General features: G+C 44.8%; 1 protein-coding gene across 1 annotated transcript in view; it reads right to left on the bottom strand.

The window, feature by feature from the left end:
- Window positions 1-617: 617 nt before the first annotated feature.
- The window catches only part of ALS2CL (ALS2 C-terminal like), a 36,999-nt gene continuing 21,766 nt past the window's right edge, over window positions 618-15,850 (bottom strand). The window contains exons 16-26 of the mRNA XM_038129029.1: window positions 13,958-14,082; window positions 10,871-11,044; window positions 9,673-9,766; window positions 8,559-8,716; window positions 7,524-7,586; window positions 6,551-6,724; window positions 5,726-5,768; window positions 5,450-5,511; window positions 3,993-4,142; window positions 2,540-2,636; window positions 618-2,305 (exon numbers count right to left, since the gene is read on the bottom strand). Of these exons, the coding sequence (XP_037984957.1) occupies window positions 2,243-2,305; window positions 2,540-2,636; window positions 3,993-4,142; window positions 5,450-5,511; window positions 5,726-5,768; window positions 6,551-6,724; window positions 7,524-7,586; window positions 8,559-8,716; window positions 9,673-9,766; window positions 10,871-11,044; window positions 13,958-14,082 (1,203 nt within the window). The 3' untranslated portion in view covers window positions 618-2,242. The remainder of the gene's footprint in view (window positions 2,306-2,539; window positions 2,637-3,992; window positions 4,143-5,449; window positions 5,512-5,725; window positions 5,769-6,550; window positions 6,725-7,523; window positions 7,587-8,558; window positions 8,717-9,672; window positions 9,767-10,870; window positions 11,045-13,957; window positions 14,083-15,850) is intronic.

The raw sequence follows: 15,850 nt of genomic DNA, 5'->3' as shown, positions 1-15,850 counted from the left end.
GACTCATCCCAATAAAAAACAGGAATGGGAATGTGCTCCCAAAATTCCACGCTCTATCCCAAGGCCCAGAATCCCCTCCAGGAAAGATCTGGAAAGTTCTGAGTGGTTTGGAGGAACTAGGGAAAAAAATATATTCCAGCTAAATGAAAATCCCAGATTTTTTAGGATTCTGAGCAGGCACTCAGGGAAAAAATTCCTTGCGGAATTTTTTGTGGATCCAGCACCTCCTGCACGCTTGCACAGCACAATTCCCACCCAGAATATTCCCAGCGGAACCTCCCCCTCCTGCTTTTCCTTGGAAAAATCAAAAACCTGGAAGCACAAATGGCTGCACACTGTTACCTTCAGGCCTCGCTTGAACTCTTCCCGAAATCAAAGCCAGGAAAAACTCGGAATTTCGGGAAGTTTTAGGAAATCAAACTGAAAATCCACCTCGTTTTCCTTGAATTCCTTGGAATTTTTACCCCCTGCACTTTGCATGTTTTTTTCCAGTAGGAATTTTGCATTTTTTCTTCCTTCCCAAAAATACCAAGGAGCCGTTTTTTTCCTTCATTTAGGAAATTCCCACATTCCTGAAGACCACAAAGATTGGAATAAGGAGCACGCAGAGCCTGGAATCTTCAAAATTCCAAGAGTTTTATTTAAATAAAAATTCCCGGAATACTTCCAGTGGGATTCTCTCGTTAATATATTAATTCTGAATTAGTTAATACAGTAATTAATCTGTTATTTATTAAAGGATAAAATTTGGGAAAATTGGGAGGAAAAAACCTGGGGGGTTTTGTTTTCCCAGAGTCACCTGGATAAGGTAAAAAAATTCCTTGGAAAAGTAAAAAAAAAATTCTAAGAAAAAGGAAAAAAAATCCCAAGGGAAAAATGATAAAAATCCCATTTATTTAAAGCTTTGGACTTCCAATTTTTCATTCCCAAAAAGATCAAGGATCCACTTTTCCTTCATTTAGAAAATTCTCAAATTCCTAAAAACAACAACAACAACAAAATCGGAAAAAGGAGCACCTGGGTCCAGGAATTTCTTCAAAATTCCAAGGATTTTACTTAAATAAAAATTCCTGGCAAACTTCCCACGGGATCCTCTCATTAATATATTAATTATTGTAATTAATCTGTTACTCATTAAAAGATGAAATTTGGGGAAAATGGGAGGAAAAACTTGGGGGGGGGGGTTTGTTTTCCCGGAGTCACCTGGATAAGGCAAAAAATTCCTTGGAAAAATGAAGAAATCCCTGGGAAAAATTAAGACATCCCAAGGGAAAAATGACAAAAAAATCCCATTTTTTGAAAGCTTTGGATTCCCAGTTCATTTCCAAAAATACCAAGGAGCACTTTCCTTCATTTAGGAAAATCAGGAAAATTTGGGAAAAACAGCTGGAAAAAGCTTGGGGAGTTTTATTGTCCCGGATAAGAAAAAAAATGGATAAAAACTGTCAAAAATAGGAATTTTTTTTGGCTATTTTTAACTTATTTTGGGATGCTGGGAACAGCATCCCAAATACCCATTGGGAATATTCCAGATATTCCTTTTCCAAAGGGAAATTCCAGCTCGGAGCACAGAGCGCCTCTGGGGTTGGCAGGGCACAAACCCAGCTGGGATTGGAGTTTCTATCCCATAATTTCTGGTTGTTTTCCCAGAATTTCCCAAAATCCAGGAGAAATCCCTCTTTTTTTTCCCAAGCCCTCCGGAATTCCAAAGAAACACGGGATTATCCAAGGTGTGGGATCACCCCTGAGGTCTCCCAGGGATAAATAAAAAATCTTGGAGCATGGGAAAATCAGGAAATTTGGGAATAGCAGCTTCCAAATGGAATTGGAGAAGTCCTGAGTTGGGAAAAGTAGCAAAAGGAGCAGCAGGAAAAATCTCCTCATTCCAGGAATTTTTAGGAGTTTTGGGATGAGATCTCCTTCCCAGTCCAAGAAATCCCATTAAAAATTGGGTTTTCCCAAAGAAATTCCTTCTTTTTCTGGGAATTCTCCAGTGCAAAAAAAGAAAAACTCCATCCTGAGCAGGAAAAGGAGATTTTTCCTGGGAATTATTTGCAGGAAAAGGGGATAAAACTCAAAAAAAACCCAAAACTTGGAGATGGAAATTCCAGCCCTTCCAGTGTTTTTGGGATCAGGAAAACCTCGGCTGGGGAGGAATTCTTCCCTTTAAAGGCAGCCAGGGATAAAATTCCCGCTTTTTCCAGTGGAGTTTGGTCGGGAAAATTCGGATTTTCCCTATGGATCAGGAGCTGTGGGAGTTTTCCTTTGGATGGAGCCGGATCCTCTGGATGTGTTCATAGCACGACTGGGGAGGGAATAGAGCAAAAATTAGGGAAAAATTTGGGAATTCTGGGATCAAACCCAAGCTCCTGCCGGCAGAGAATCCCTGCTGATCCCAAGGAGAATTCCAACAGAATTCAATCTGTCCGGAATTAAGGATTAGGATTTTTTTTCCAGCCCAGCAAGGGAATAAAATCCCAAAAATTCCATTCCAGAAAAGCTGGGATTTGGCTGGAATTCCTGGAAAAAATTCCCTTACCTCCAGTGCCGTCAGCAGGAAGTCCAACATTCCTCCCTGGTTGGTCGGATCCATCAAATCCCGGATCAGGTGGATTTCAGCTCCCAAATGTTGGATCCTAGGGAAAAACAAATCCCAAAATCCAGGAAAAACCTCCAGGCAGGTGGAGGGGTTGGAATTTTGGAGAGGAGGAGGAAAACCTGGAATTCCAGTGCTGGTGCATCCGGATCTGCTGGAGGGATCCGGGATCCCAGAAATCCAGAATCTCAGAATCCCTGAATCCCAGAATTCCAGAGTCCCAGAATTCCAGAATCCCAGAAATCCAGAACCCTGGAGTGTTCGGGGCTGGAAAACTCCTTCAGGATGATCCATGAGCAGGGACATCCCATTATCCCAATTTTTTCCAAGCACTTCCCACCGGGAACACTTCCAGGCACAGAGAAGCCACAACTTGGGATGCTCCATCCCAAGCCAATTCCAGATCCATTCACAGGAAATTCCAACTGCTGGATGGAATTTTGGACTCCTTATCTCCCAAAGGAATCCAAGTTCCTGCTGAGGATGGAAAATTCCTGAAGGAATCCCAGAATTCCAGAGTGTTTGGGGTTGGAAAGGTCCTTAAAAATGATCCATGCTCAGGGACCTCCCACTATCCCAATTTTCTATGGGATAAGAGATGGACACTCTGGAATTCTGGGATTTTCCATGAAAACCCTGGAATATCCTCTAGGATAAGACACGGACACTCTGGAATTCCAGGATAAAAGGAATATGACTTTCCATGAAATATCCTTTGGGATAAAACATGGATACTCTGGAATTCCGAGATAAAAGGAATCTGATTTTCCATGAAAACCCCGGAATATCATCTGGGATAAGACACGGACACTCTGGACTTCTGGGATAAAAGGAATCTCATTTTCCATGAAATATTGTCTGGGATAAGGCATGGACACTTTGGAATTCTGGGATAAAAGGAATCTAATTTCCATGAAATATCCTTTGGGATAAAACATGGACACTCTGGAATTCCGAGATAAAAGGAATCTGATTTTCCATTAAAACCCTGGAATATCCTCTGGGATAGGACATGGACACTCTGGAATTCCGAGATAAAAGGAATCTGATTTTCCATTAAAACCCTGGAATATCGTCTGGGATAAGACACGGACACTGGAATTCCGAGATAAAAGGAATCTGATTTTCCATTAAAACCCTGGAATATCCTCTGGGATAGGACATGGACACCCTGGAATTCCAAGATAAAAGGAATCTGATTTTCCATGAAATATCCTTTGGGATAAAACAAGAACAATCCAGAATTCCATCCGCGCTTTATATCCCAAAAATCCAACCGCGCCTCTGGGGAGGAAAAAAAAAAAAACAACACAACACATCCAACCCCAAATCCCAGACGTTTTCATTGGAATTCTTCCACCTGGAAACATTCCAGAGGGGAAAAAACTCCACTCACTTGGCTCGGGATACGACGAACACGAGGAGCGGCAGGAGGTCATCCATGGGGAGCCGGTAATCCGCGCCCAGCAGCCGCGACGCCGTGCGCTCCAGCTCCTCGTAGGTGTTCCGGAGGATCTCCAGCTTCTCCCTGGGATCCACCGTGGTGCTGTCGGGAGAAAAGAGCCATGGAAAAGCTGCAGCCGGAAAAACGGGGTTAGAAAAAAAAAATAAAAATTGGGGATGAAAGGGTTTCAGGAGATTTGGAGTTCATGGATTGGCTCCAAAGGGTGGAGGAAAGAGGAGGCACCGAGGTGGGGCCAGGAGATATTCCAGGGTGGAATGGGACATTCCCGGTGTCTCCCGTATGGAACGGGACATTCCTGGGATCTCCCGTATGGAACGGGACATTCCTGGTGTCTCCCGTATGGAACGGGACATTCCTGGTGTCTCTCATATGGAATGGGACATTCCTGGGATCTCCCGTATGGAACGGGACATTCCTGGTGTCTCCCGTATGGAACAGGACATTCCTGGTGTCTCCCATATGGAATGGGACATTCCTGGTGTCTCCCGTAGGGAATGGGACATTCCTGGTGTCTCAAATATGGAATGGGACATTCCTGGAGATCCTCTTCCAAAGGATTTCCAGCTTTTCCCTGGGATCCACCGTGATGCTGTCGGGATAAAAGAGCCATGGGAAAGCTTCTTTTTCCCAGAAAAGTGGGAATTTTTTTTAAAAAAAATTAGGGATGAAAAGGTTTCAGGAGATTTGGAGTTCATGGATTGGCTCCAAAGGGTGGAGGAAAGAGGAGGCACCGAGGCTGGGCCAGGAGATATTCCAGGGTGGAATGGGACATTCCTGGTGTCTCCCGTATGGAATGGGACATTTGAGGATTTTAGGAATTCAGGGCTCTTTTGGAGCTGGAGGCCAAGGCTTTGGAATCCCTCAGGGAATGTTGGAATATTTTCCCTCCACGCTGATGCTGAGCTCGTCTGCTTTGCCTCAAAACCCCAACTGGAGCAACTGAAAATCATGGAATCATGGAATTTTTTGGGTTGGATGGGATCCTCAAGAACATCCAGTTCCAACCCCGTGCCAGGGACACCTCCCACTGTCCCAGGGTGCCCCAACCTGGCCTTGGGCATTTCCAAGGATCCAGAGGCAGCCACAGCTTCTCTGGGAATTCCATCCCAGCCACTCCCCACATTCCCAACCAGGAATTCCTTCCCAGGGAATATCTGCGGGAAGTGGAAGATGCTGAGCAGAGAACTGCTGGATTTATCCTTGATGTCTTTATCGAGTGTTGGAGGACAAAATTCCATGGAATTCACTTTGAACCAGAAAGAACATCCCAAACTTTTCCCAAAATGATGAACTGAATTGCCTGGGAATGCTTTTGAAACATGGACAAATTCCTGGCATTTCCCAAAATAATCCCTGGATTTCAGTGGGAGAGTCAGAGAGGGACTCACATGAGCTTCTGCAGACACTCGGTGGCTGACAGGAAACATTTATCCTTGATCAGGGAGCGCCTCTGGAAAAAAGACAGGGATACCTTTGGAATACCGGGGCAGAGATTCTGGAGCCATCCCACAAAATCTCCGTGGAAATCCAGGGGCAGCGCCTCCGGATGGGAACTGATCATGGAGCTCGGATTCCTGGGAATCATTTAGAGAAGCTCTGTCCTCATCCAAGCCCGATTCCATGTCCCGTTCCCATTCCCAGCTGGCTCCAAGAGTTTTCCCTACCTGGTTGGAGGTCAGGGTGAGATCTTTGAGAGGCCACAGGTGCCTGGAAAGGGAGAAGCGGGATTTAGGATGGATTCCATCCTGAATCCCGTCAGTTCCTCCATCTCCTCCTCTCAGGTGCTGCCAAAGCCTCGGAGGCTCCGTTTGCTCCTCTCCTGGTCCTGCTCCAGGTGGGATTTGCCTCAGGAACCTGGGAGTTCCCATCTCATGGATCCATTTCCCTGGGAATTCCATTCCATGGATCCACTTCCATCAGAGCTCCCATCCCATGGATCCACTTCCCTGGGAGCTCCCATCAGAGTTCACATTCCTCAGGGATTATTCTGGGATAATCCATGAGAAATTTTGGCACTTTTGGATCCAATTCCTCTCATTTCTTTTGGACGGAATCCAATGGAGACTCTGGATCTGCTGTGCTCCTCAAATCCCAGAAGAAAATTCCCAAGCTGTTTTCCATCGCTTCCAGAGGTGGATCCAGGAGCAGGAAGGGATGAGGGAAACACCTGCCTCCACTTTTTCCATCTTTTCAGTTGGTATTCCCACATTTTAACAGGGAAAACCCTGGAATGAACATTCCTTTCCCAAGATATTTATCAACTACGGATGATTCGTAGCAGAAAAATCTGGGAATTTTCCACACAAAAACGAGGGTTAGTAGGGATAACAGCACTTTTCCATTACCAATTCTCCTTCCAGCCAAACATTCCCGAGTGGGAATTCCGGGAGAAACTCCAGTGAAAAACTGGAAAAAAAACCAATGACGAATCCAACAACATCTCAACCTTTCTGAGATTTTTCCCCCCGGGGATCAAAAATCCCGCTTACTTCTGCACATCCAGGAATTCCAGGAGCTGGATATCCGAGAAGAGGCTGAGCTCCACGATTCCCTGGCAGTAGAGCTCGTCCTCCCGCTGGTGCTGGAGCATGTAGAGCATGGAGAGCTCGGGATAGAACCCGGGCAGGATCAGCGGCAGCACCAGGCTGGAGCCCTTCCCGAGACTGGAAAAGAGGGGGAAAAAAACCTGGGATTTTCCAAGGAAATCCATGTGGGTATTCCCAAACCCATGGAAGAGGCATTTCCGAGGGGTTCTCCTTGTTTTCCGCTGTTCCGAGCTTGGCGCGGTTGGGTTGTGGCGGCCACAGGTTGATCCAAGAGGTTCTGGAGATCTCCAGGGAATTCACTGGGAAAAACTTGGAGCACCAGGAGATCCCTGGGGTCCCTGGAAAAACCCAGAGCTCCAGGAGATCTTTGGAGTCCCTGGGAAAACCTGCAGCAGCAGGAGATCTCCAGGAAATTCACTGGGAGAAACCTGGAGCTCCAGATCTCTGGAGTCACCGGGAAAACCTGGAGCTCCAGGAGATCTTTGGAGTCACTGGGAAAAACCTGGGCACTAAGCCTGGCTCAAACAGACAAAGGCTGGGCACTAATCCTGGCTCAAACAAAGGCTGGGCACTAATCCTGGCTCAAACAAAGGCCAGGCACTAATCCTGGCTCAAACAAAGGCCGGGCACTAATCCTGGCTCAAACAAAGGCCAGGCACTAATCCTGGCTCAAGGACACAAAGGCTGGGCACTAATCCTGGCTCAAACAAAGGCTGGGCACTAATCCTGGCTCAAGGACACAAAGGCTGGGCACTAAGCCTGGCTCAAACAAAGGCTTGGGAACTAAGCCTGGCTCAAGGACACAAAGGCTGGGCACTAAGCCTGGCTCAAGCAGACAAACACGAGCTCAGCACTTCCTGAATTTCAGAACCCCTCGTAAATCCCGCCGGGATCTGAGCCCGGAGGTGCCACCAACCTGGGATCCGCATCCTCCGCGGGCGCGCGGCCCCGCCGCTCCAGGGCCAGCCGGAGCAAACCCCTGGAAGCAAAAACAAGGATTAGTTCCTTCCCTGTTTTTTTTTTTTTTAAGGATAATTTGTTCCCAAAGGAGGAGCTGTCCCAGCACCCAGTGGGAGATCAGTGAAAATCCCGGGAATTCTGGCAGAGTTGTTGCAGCGTTTGAGGGGCTTCTGCTCGAGCAGCAGAAGCACCGGGAATGGCTGAGAATTCCAGAATTTCCACGGATTCTAAAGAGCACAGTGGTCACAATTCCCAACCTCCCTCTGGAAAAGCAGCTGGGCTTTGTCTTGATTCCCCAGAGAATCCTACAATGGCTCAGGTTGGATTTCAGGAAGGAATTCCCGGCTGGGAGCGTAAGGAGGGGCTGGGATGAAATTCCCAGAAAAACTGTGGTTACCCCTGGATCCCTGGAAGTCCAAGGAGAGGTTGGATGGGGCTTGGAGCACCCTGGGACAGTAGGAAGGGACTGGAGCTGGATGAGATTTCCAACCCAAAACATTCCATGATCCCATTTTTCCTTCAGTCAGGGATGTCCAACCACAGGGATTTGTGCTCTGATTGACACTGTCACCTCGAGGAAGCAGCTCTGCCAAGAACTCCCAGGAATTCTCAAGACTTCCAAAGACCTCCCAAGACTTCCCAAGATCTCCCAAGACTTCCAAAGACTTCCCAAGATCTCCCAAGACTTCCAAAGATCTCCCAAGACTTCCAAAGACTTCCCAAGATCTCCCAAGACTTCCAAAGATCTCCCAAGACTTCCAAAGACTTCCAAAGATCTCCCAAGACTTCAAAGACTTCCCAAGATCTCCCAAGACTTCCAAACAACTCCCAAAAACTCCAAACAACTCCCAAAGAACTCCCAAGAACCCCAAAGAACTCCCAAGAACTCCCAAGAACACAGGAACACAAATAAGGCCCAGCTCCCAATCCCACGACCCCAAAGATCCATTCCATGCTCCCACCCCATGGAAAAGCTCCAGGCTGGACTCACTGGTAGAATTCCCAAATTTTCTTGGAGTAGAACTTGACCTCCTCCTGCGCCATGGCCAGCAGGTGCCGGTTGGCCCCGATGCCGGAATACGTTGCCTGGAACGCCACGGTCAGAGCCCTGAGCAGCTTTCCCAAGGGATGCAGGGAAGATTCCAACGCCTGGAAAATCCGATTTCGAGGATCAGGAGGAGAGGGAAAGCCCCAGAGGGCAGCTGGATTTCTCCTGGAATTCCCAGCTGGAATTTGGGACGTTTTGGATGCCATAAATGCTCCCTGCTCCCTTCTCCAGTTGGGATTTGCTGGGATGTTCCAGAGGGAACAAAAGATGCTCTGGGGAAGAGTGGGCGAGGGAAAAATAACCTCGCTATTTATTAGATAAATTCTTTATTATTTATTTTTCTATTCTATAAATCCTCTGTTTGTAAAATAAATTCTCTATTTATTATTAAATTCTTCATTATTAAATTCTCTATTTACCAATAAATTATCGATTATTAAAATCTCGTCATTATATAAATGCTTTATAATTAAATTCTCTTTTCATTATGAAAATCTCTATTCCTAAATTCTCTATTACATGAATTCCTTATTTATTATTAAATTCTCCATTATTAAATTATCTATTAATAAATTATTTATTATAGTAAACTCACTGTTATTAAATTCCCAATTCATTATTTAAATCTCCATAACTAAATTGCCTATTTATTATTAAACTGTTTATTATTAAATGCTTTATTAATAAATTCTCTATTTAATAATAAATTCTCTAATAAATTCTTTATTATTCAATTTACTGATTATATAAATTCTACATTTATTACAAATTCTCTATTTATTAATAAATTCTCCATTATTAAATTCTCTGTTTATTATATATATTTTTATTAAATTCTCCATTATTAAATTCCCATTTTTTATCATAAATTCTTTTATTAGTAAATTCCTTATTTATAATATAAATTCTTTATTATTTAATTCCCCATTTATGAAACTCTTTCCTCTATTAATCCTCTGTTATTCGATTATTTATCATCAAACCCTGGACTTTGATCATTTTATTAATGAACATTTTAATAATATTTGGAATTTTATTGAATCATTTCATTCCTCACCTTCTCCAAGTAACTCTGGAGCGACTCCGGCTCCTGGTGCTGCACGAGCTCTTCCAGGATCTCCTCAATTTTCCAAGAAATCTCCTCAGCGCCTCTGGAAAAACGGGAATTGAGGATGGAAAACCACCCACGGATGAATCCCAACTGGCAAATTCCAAAGGGGAATTAAAATATTGCAAGAAATTAATTTTTCATGGATGTGGATTAATCCCAACAGCAAAAATTCCAGCTGAGGTGGGAAATTCCTGCTCCTTTTTCCTGAGCGGGAACAACTGGAAAATTCTTGGAATCACACAACACTCCTGGGTGGGAATGAGGGTCTGCATTCCCAACAGGAATTCCTGGGATTTCCTCTTGGACAGAATGGGAATTCCCAGGATTTCCTCAGTAAAAGTTCCTGTTCCTTTGGCAGAACAGGAATTCCCAGGATTTCCTCTTTGGCAGAACAGATATTCCCAGGATTTTCTCTTTGGGGGAAAAGGAATTCCTGGGATTCCCTCATTGGCAGGACAGGAATGCCCTGGATTTCCTCAGGGATTCCTGGGATTTCCTCAGTACCTTTGGCACAACAGGAATTCCCAGGATTTCCTCTTGGACAAAACAGGAATTCCCAGGATTCCCTCTTGGACAGAAGAGGAATTCAGAGAATTTCCTCAGTAAAAGTTCCTGTTTGGAAAAACAGGAATTCCCTGGATTTCCTCAGGGATTCCTGGGATTTCCTCAGTACCTTTGGCACAACAGGAATTCCCAGGATTTCCTCTTGGACAAAACAGGAATTCCCAGGATTCCCTCTTGGACAGAAGAGGAATTCAGAGAATTTCCTCAGTAAAAGTTCCTGTTTGGAAAAACAGGAATTCCCTGGATTTCCTCAGGGATTCCTGGGATTTCCTCAGTACCTTTGGCAGAACAGGAATTCCCGGGATTTCCTCTTGGATAGAACAGGAATTCCAAGGATTTCCTCAGTAAAAGTCCCTGTTCCTTTGGCAGAACAGGAATTCCTGGGATTCTCTCTTTGGCAGGACAAGAATTCCCGGGATTTCCTCAGGGATTCTTGGGAGTCCCTCATTGTCAGAACAGGAATTCCCTGGATTTCCTCAGGGATTCCCTCACTGTCAGAACAGGAATTCCCTGGATTTCCTCAGGGATTCCCAGGATTCCCTCATTGGCAGAACAAATATTCCCGGGATTCCCTCAGTACCTCTGGCAGAACAGATATTCCTGGGATTTCCTCAGCTCCTTGCTGGTTTGGATGTGGAATCCCATGAAAGATTCCTCCATTTCCTCCTTGCAGCCGGAATGGAGGAATTCCAGGAATTGCTCGAAGATTCCTGCCCATCTCTTCTCCACTGGGAATTCCTTGAGGCCCAGCTGGCTGGAAAACAACACGGAATTGGGATTTTCCATGGTGTTCCCAAATTCTTGTGGATTTCCCCCTCAAACATGGGAATGTTCTCTGGGATTTGATGGAAACACAGGGCTGGGAGAGCTGGGAATGTTTTCCTGGAGAAGGGAAAATTCCAGGGGCTCCAGGAGAGCTGGAGAGAGACTGGGGACACGGGATGGAGGGACAGGACACAGGTAATGGCTTCCCATCGGAAAAATGGGGATTTAGATGGGATTTTGGGAAGGAATTCCTGGCTAGGATGGAATTCCCAGAGCAGCTGTGGCTGCCCCAGGACCCCTGGGAGTGTCCAAGGTCAGCTTGGAGCACCTGGGACAATGGGAGAATCCATGGAATGGGATCATCCGTAAACTCCATTCCCACCAAAACCATTCCCAGATAATCCTAAATGGATTCCATAAACGGGAATTCCTAAATGAGAATTCCTAAATGGGAATTCCATAAAACCCCTTCAAGTCTCTTGTCCAGACAACAAAAATCCTTGGGGAAATAAAAATTCCAGATGCGTGGGACAGAAATAATCTGGAATTTTTGATTTCCTGCTTCATGCACTGCTGATATTCCTAAATATTCCTAATTAAGCATCTTTGTCTCCTTGGAATTCCTGCAGAAAAGCTGGAAAAGAGTTGAGCAACTGCTCCCAGGAGTTGTTCCTGCCTGGACAGCTCAGGGAAAAGGAATTTCTGTCCCACAGATGCTCCAAACGGAAAAAGATGGAATTGAACTGGGATTTGGGAGGGCAGCTGGAATTTGGGAGGAATTTGGGCTGGAGGGCATCAAAACATCTATTCCTGCTTCCCAACAGGAATTAATTCCATGAAAATCCCAGGGTGGCACTAAAACATCCATCCCTGCTTCCCTATGGAATTAACTCAGTGAAAATCCCAGGATTTCAGTCCAACATCAATTCCCTACTTCCCCATGAATTAACCCCAATCCCAGCATTTCAGGAAAAGCTCCATTCCTGCTTCCCTATGGAATTAACTGCATGAAAATCCCAGGATGGTACAAAAAAAATCCATCCCTGCTCCCCACATGGAATTAATTGGATTGAGTCCAACATCCATCCCTGCTTCCCTGTGGAATTAATCCCAGGATTTCAGTCCAACATCCATCCCTGCCTCCCACTGCACTGAACCCCCCGGGCTCCACCCCTCCCTGTCCCGTTGCCCATAAAACCACACTGGGATCAATTCCCAGGAATGTCTGTGGGGCTGGATCCGGAGCATTCCCAGGGACCCCGTTCCCCAGGATCCCATCCTGAGAATTCCGTTCCCGAGGACCCCCTTCCCAGGATCCCAAGGACCCTGTTCCCAAGGACCTTGCTCCCGGGGACCCCATTCCAGAGGACCCCGTTCCCAAGGATCCCGCTCCTGAGGACCCCATTCCCCAAAATCCCAAGGATCCCCTTCCTAAGGATGCCATCTCAAGGATCCCCTTCCTGAGGATCCTCTTCCCCAGGGTCCCATCTTGAGGAACCCCTTCCTGAGGACCCCATTCCCAAGGATCCCCTTCCCCAGGACCTCAAGGATCCTGTTCCCAAGGATCCCATTCCCGAGGAACCCATTCCCAAGAACCCTGTTCCCAAGAAACCCATTTCCGAGGACCCTGTTCCCAAGGACCCTGTTCCCAAGAAACCCGTTCCCGAGGACCCCCTTCCCCAGGATCCCAAGGGTCCCATTCCCAAGGATCCCCTTCCTGAAGACCCTGTTCCCAAGGACCGTCTTCCCCAGGATCCCAAGGGTCCCCTTCCCGAGGGTCCCATTTCCAAGGGTCCCCTTCCCCAGGATCCCAAGGGTCCCATTCCCAAGGATCCTGTCTCCAAGGGTCCCATTCCGAAGGATCCCCTTCCCCAGGATCCCCTTCCCCAGGATCCCAAGGGTTCCATTCCCAAGGATCCTGTCTCCAAAGGTCCCATTCCCAAGGATCCCCTTCCCCAGGATCCCCTTCCCCAGGATTCCAAGGGTCCCATTCCCAAGGATCCTGTCTCCAAGGGTCCCATTCCGAAGGATCCCCTTCCCCAGGATCCCCTTCCCCAGGATCCCAAGGGTTCCATTCCCAAGGATCCTGTCTCCAAAGGTCCCATTCCCAAGGATCCCCTTCCCCAGGATCCCCTTCCCCAGGATCCCAAGGGTCCCATTCCCAAGGATCCCCTTCCCCAGGATCCCCTTCCCCAGGATTCCAAGGGTCCCATTCCCAAGAATCCTGTCTCCAAGGGTCCCATTCCCACGGATCCCCTTCCCCAGGATCCCAAAGGTCCCATTCCCACGGATCCTGTCTCCAAGGATCCCGCTCCCAAGGGTCCCATTCCCACGGATCCCCTTCCCAAGGGTCCCATTCCCAAGGATCCTGTCTCCAAGGGTCCCATTCCCACGGATCCCCTTCCCGAGGGTCCCATTCCCAAGGGTCCCATTCCCGAGGGTCCCATTCCCCAGGGTCCCGCTCCCAAGGATCCCGCTCCCAAGGGTCCCATTCCCGAGGGTCCCATTCCCAAGGATCCCGCTCCCAAGGGTCCCATTCCCGAGGGTCCCGCTCCCCAGGGCCCTGTTCCCGAGGGTCCCGCTCCCAAGGGTCCCTGTTCCCGAGGGTCCCATTCCCAAAGGTCCCATTCCCACGGATCCCCTTCCCAAAGGTCCCATTCCCAAGGGTCCCATTCCCGAGGGTCCCGCTCCCCAGGGCCCTGTTCCCGAGGGTCCCATTCCCACGGATCCCCTTCCCAAGGGTCCCATTCCCAAGGGTCCCATTCCCAAGGATCCTGTCTCCAAGGGTCCCATTCCCAAGGGTCCCATTCCCGAGGGTCCCATTCCCAAGGGTCCCGCTCCCCAGGGTCCCGCTCCCCAGGATCCCGCTCCCCAGGGTCCCCGGAGCCGCGGCGGCTCTCACGCGGCGCTGGGCGGCCGCTCGGGCTCGGTGGCCGTGCTGAGCACGCCGCGGGTGCTGAGCCCGCGGCCGCCGCGCGAGCTGAACGTCCCCTCCAGCACGAAGCCGTTGGCCAGGGAGAGCTTCCCCTGCGGAAAGAAATCGTAAATTAAATTAAAACTATCGATTCTACGCGGTTTTAGTTTTAAAAATGACTTCGTTCAGTTTATCTGCATCGATTTCTCTGCGTCAATTCTCAATCATTATTAAATTCTTTGTTGTTAGAGTCTCCATTTGTTATTAAACTTTATTAAATTCCTTTAATAAAGGAATAATAAATAAACTTAAATAAATTTAATAAACTTTATTAAATAATAATGTTATTAAACATTTTTAAATTCCCTTTTTATTATTGAATTCCCATTTATTATTAAATTCTCTATCATTACATTCCCTTTTTATTATTAAATTCCCATTTATTATTAAATTCTCTATCATTACATTCCCTTTTTATTATTGAATTCCCATTTATTATTAAATTCTCTATCATTACATTCCCTTTTTATTATTAAATTCTCCATTCATTATTAAATTCTCTATCATTACATTCCCTTTTTATTATTAAATTCTCCATTCATTATTAAATTCTCTTTTATTATTCTTTTCTCTGGTAAAACCTGGAATTGTAAATTAAATTAGAAACTATAAATTTCATTAATTTTTATTTTAAAAAAATTACTCAAATTTCTCAACATTCTCTATTCAATTCTCAATTATTAATAAATTCTTAATTGTTAAATTCTCTATTTGTTATTAAATTTTCTGTGATTAAATTCCCTTTTATTATTAAATTCTGGAGAGTTTTCCCTGCAGAAAAATACGGAATTATAAATTAAATTAAAATTATAATTTTTTTAATTTTTAAAAAATTACTTATTTCAATTTCTCTATATCAATTAGCTATTATTATTAAATTCTTTGTTAATAAATTCTCTCTTTTTTTAAAAATTCTCCATTATCAAATTCTCTCTTTATTATATAAATTCTCCATCATTAAATTCTCTATTGATTATATAAATTTTTAATTATTAATAAATTCTCCATTATTACATTTTCTTTTTATTATAAGTTCTCTATAATTAAACTCTCTATTTATTAATAAATTATTTTTAAAATAATATTTTAAAGTTTATTATTAAATTCTCTATTTACTATTAAATTTTCTACTTATTAATAAATTATTTATTATTAAATTCTCCATCATTAAATTCTCTATTTATTACATAAATTCTTTATTATTCAATTTTCCACCTATTTTATAATTCTTTGTTATTAAACTCTTTGTTATTAAATTTCCTATCCTTAAGCTTTTTATTTATTATAGAAATTCTTTATTATTTAATTTTCTATTAACAAGTTCTTTATTAAATTCTCTATTAATAGAATCTCTATTGATTATTAATTCTTTTATTTTCGATTCTTTACTATTAAATTCTCTATTCATAATTAAATTCTCAATTATTATTCCACTCTCCATTATTCAAGTCTTTATTAATTAATTAAAATTATTAATAATAAATACTTAATACTTAATACTTAATAATTAATTATTAGTTATTAATTATTAATAGTTAATAGTAATAGTTAATAATTAATAAAATGCAAAAATTTTAATCCAAGTCAATATCCCAAATCTGCCTTGGAATTCCAGCCAGGAAAGCAGGAAGCACATCCCAGCTTCACCTAAATCCCGGATTTCTCTGGATTTGCCGCGAAATCCTAACAGGAATTCTGGAGGGAAAATATCCCAGCGCTGGAATCAATCCCTCCAAATCCACCCCGGAGATTTCCCAGGGATTCCCAGATTTTGCCCATCCTGGGGATTCCCTGATTTTCCGGAATTCTTGGATTCACCAC

Source organism: Motacilla alba, chromosome 2, assembly GCF_015832195.1.
Source record: "Motacilla alba alba isolate MOTALB_02 chromosome 2, Motacilla_alba_V1.0_pri, whole genome shotgun sequence".
NCBI lineage: Eukaryota > Metazoa > Chordata > Aves > Passeriformes > Motacillidae > Motacilla > Motacilla alba.
The sequence above is the reverse complement of the archived record's forward strand: the minus strand, read 5'-3'. Positions and strand labels throughout refer to the sequence as shown.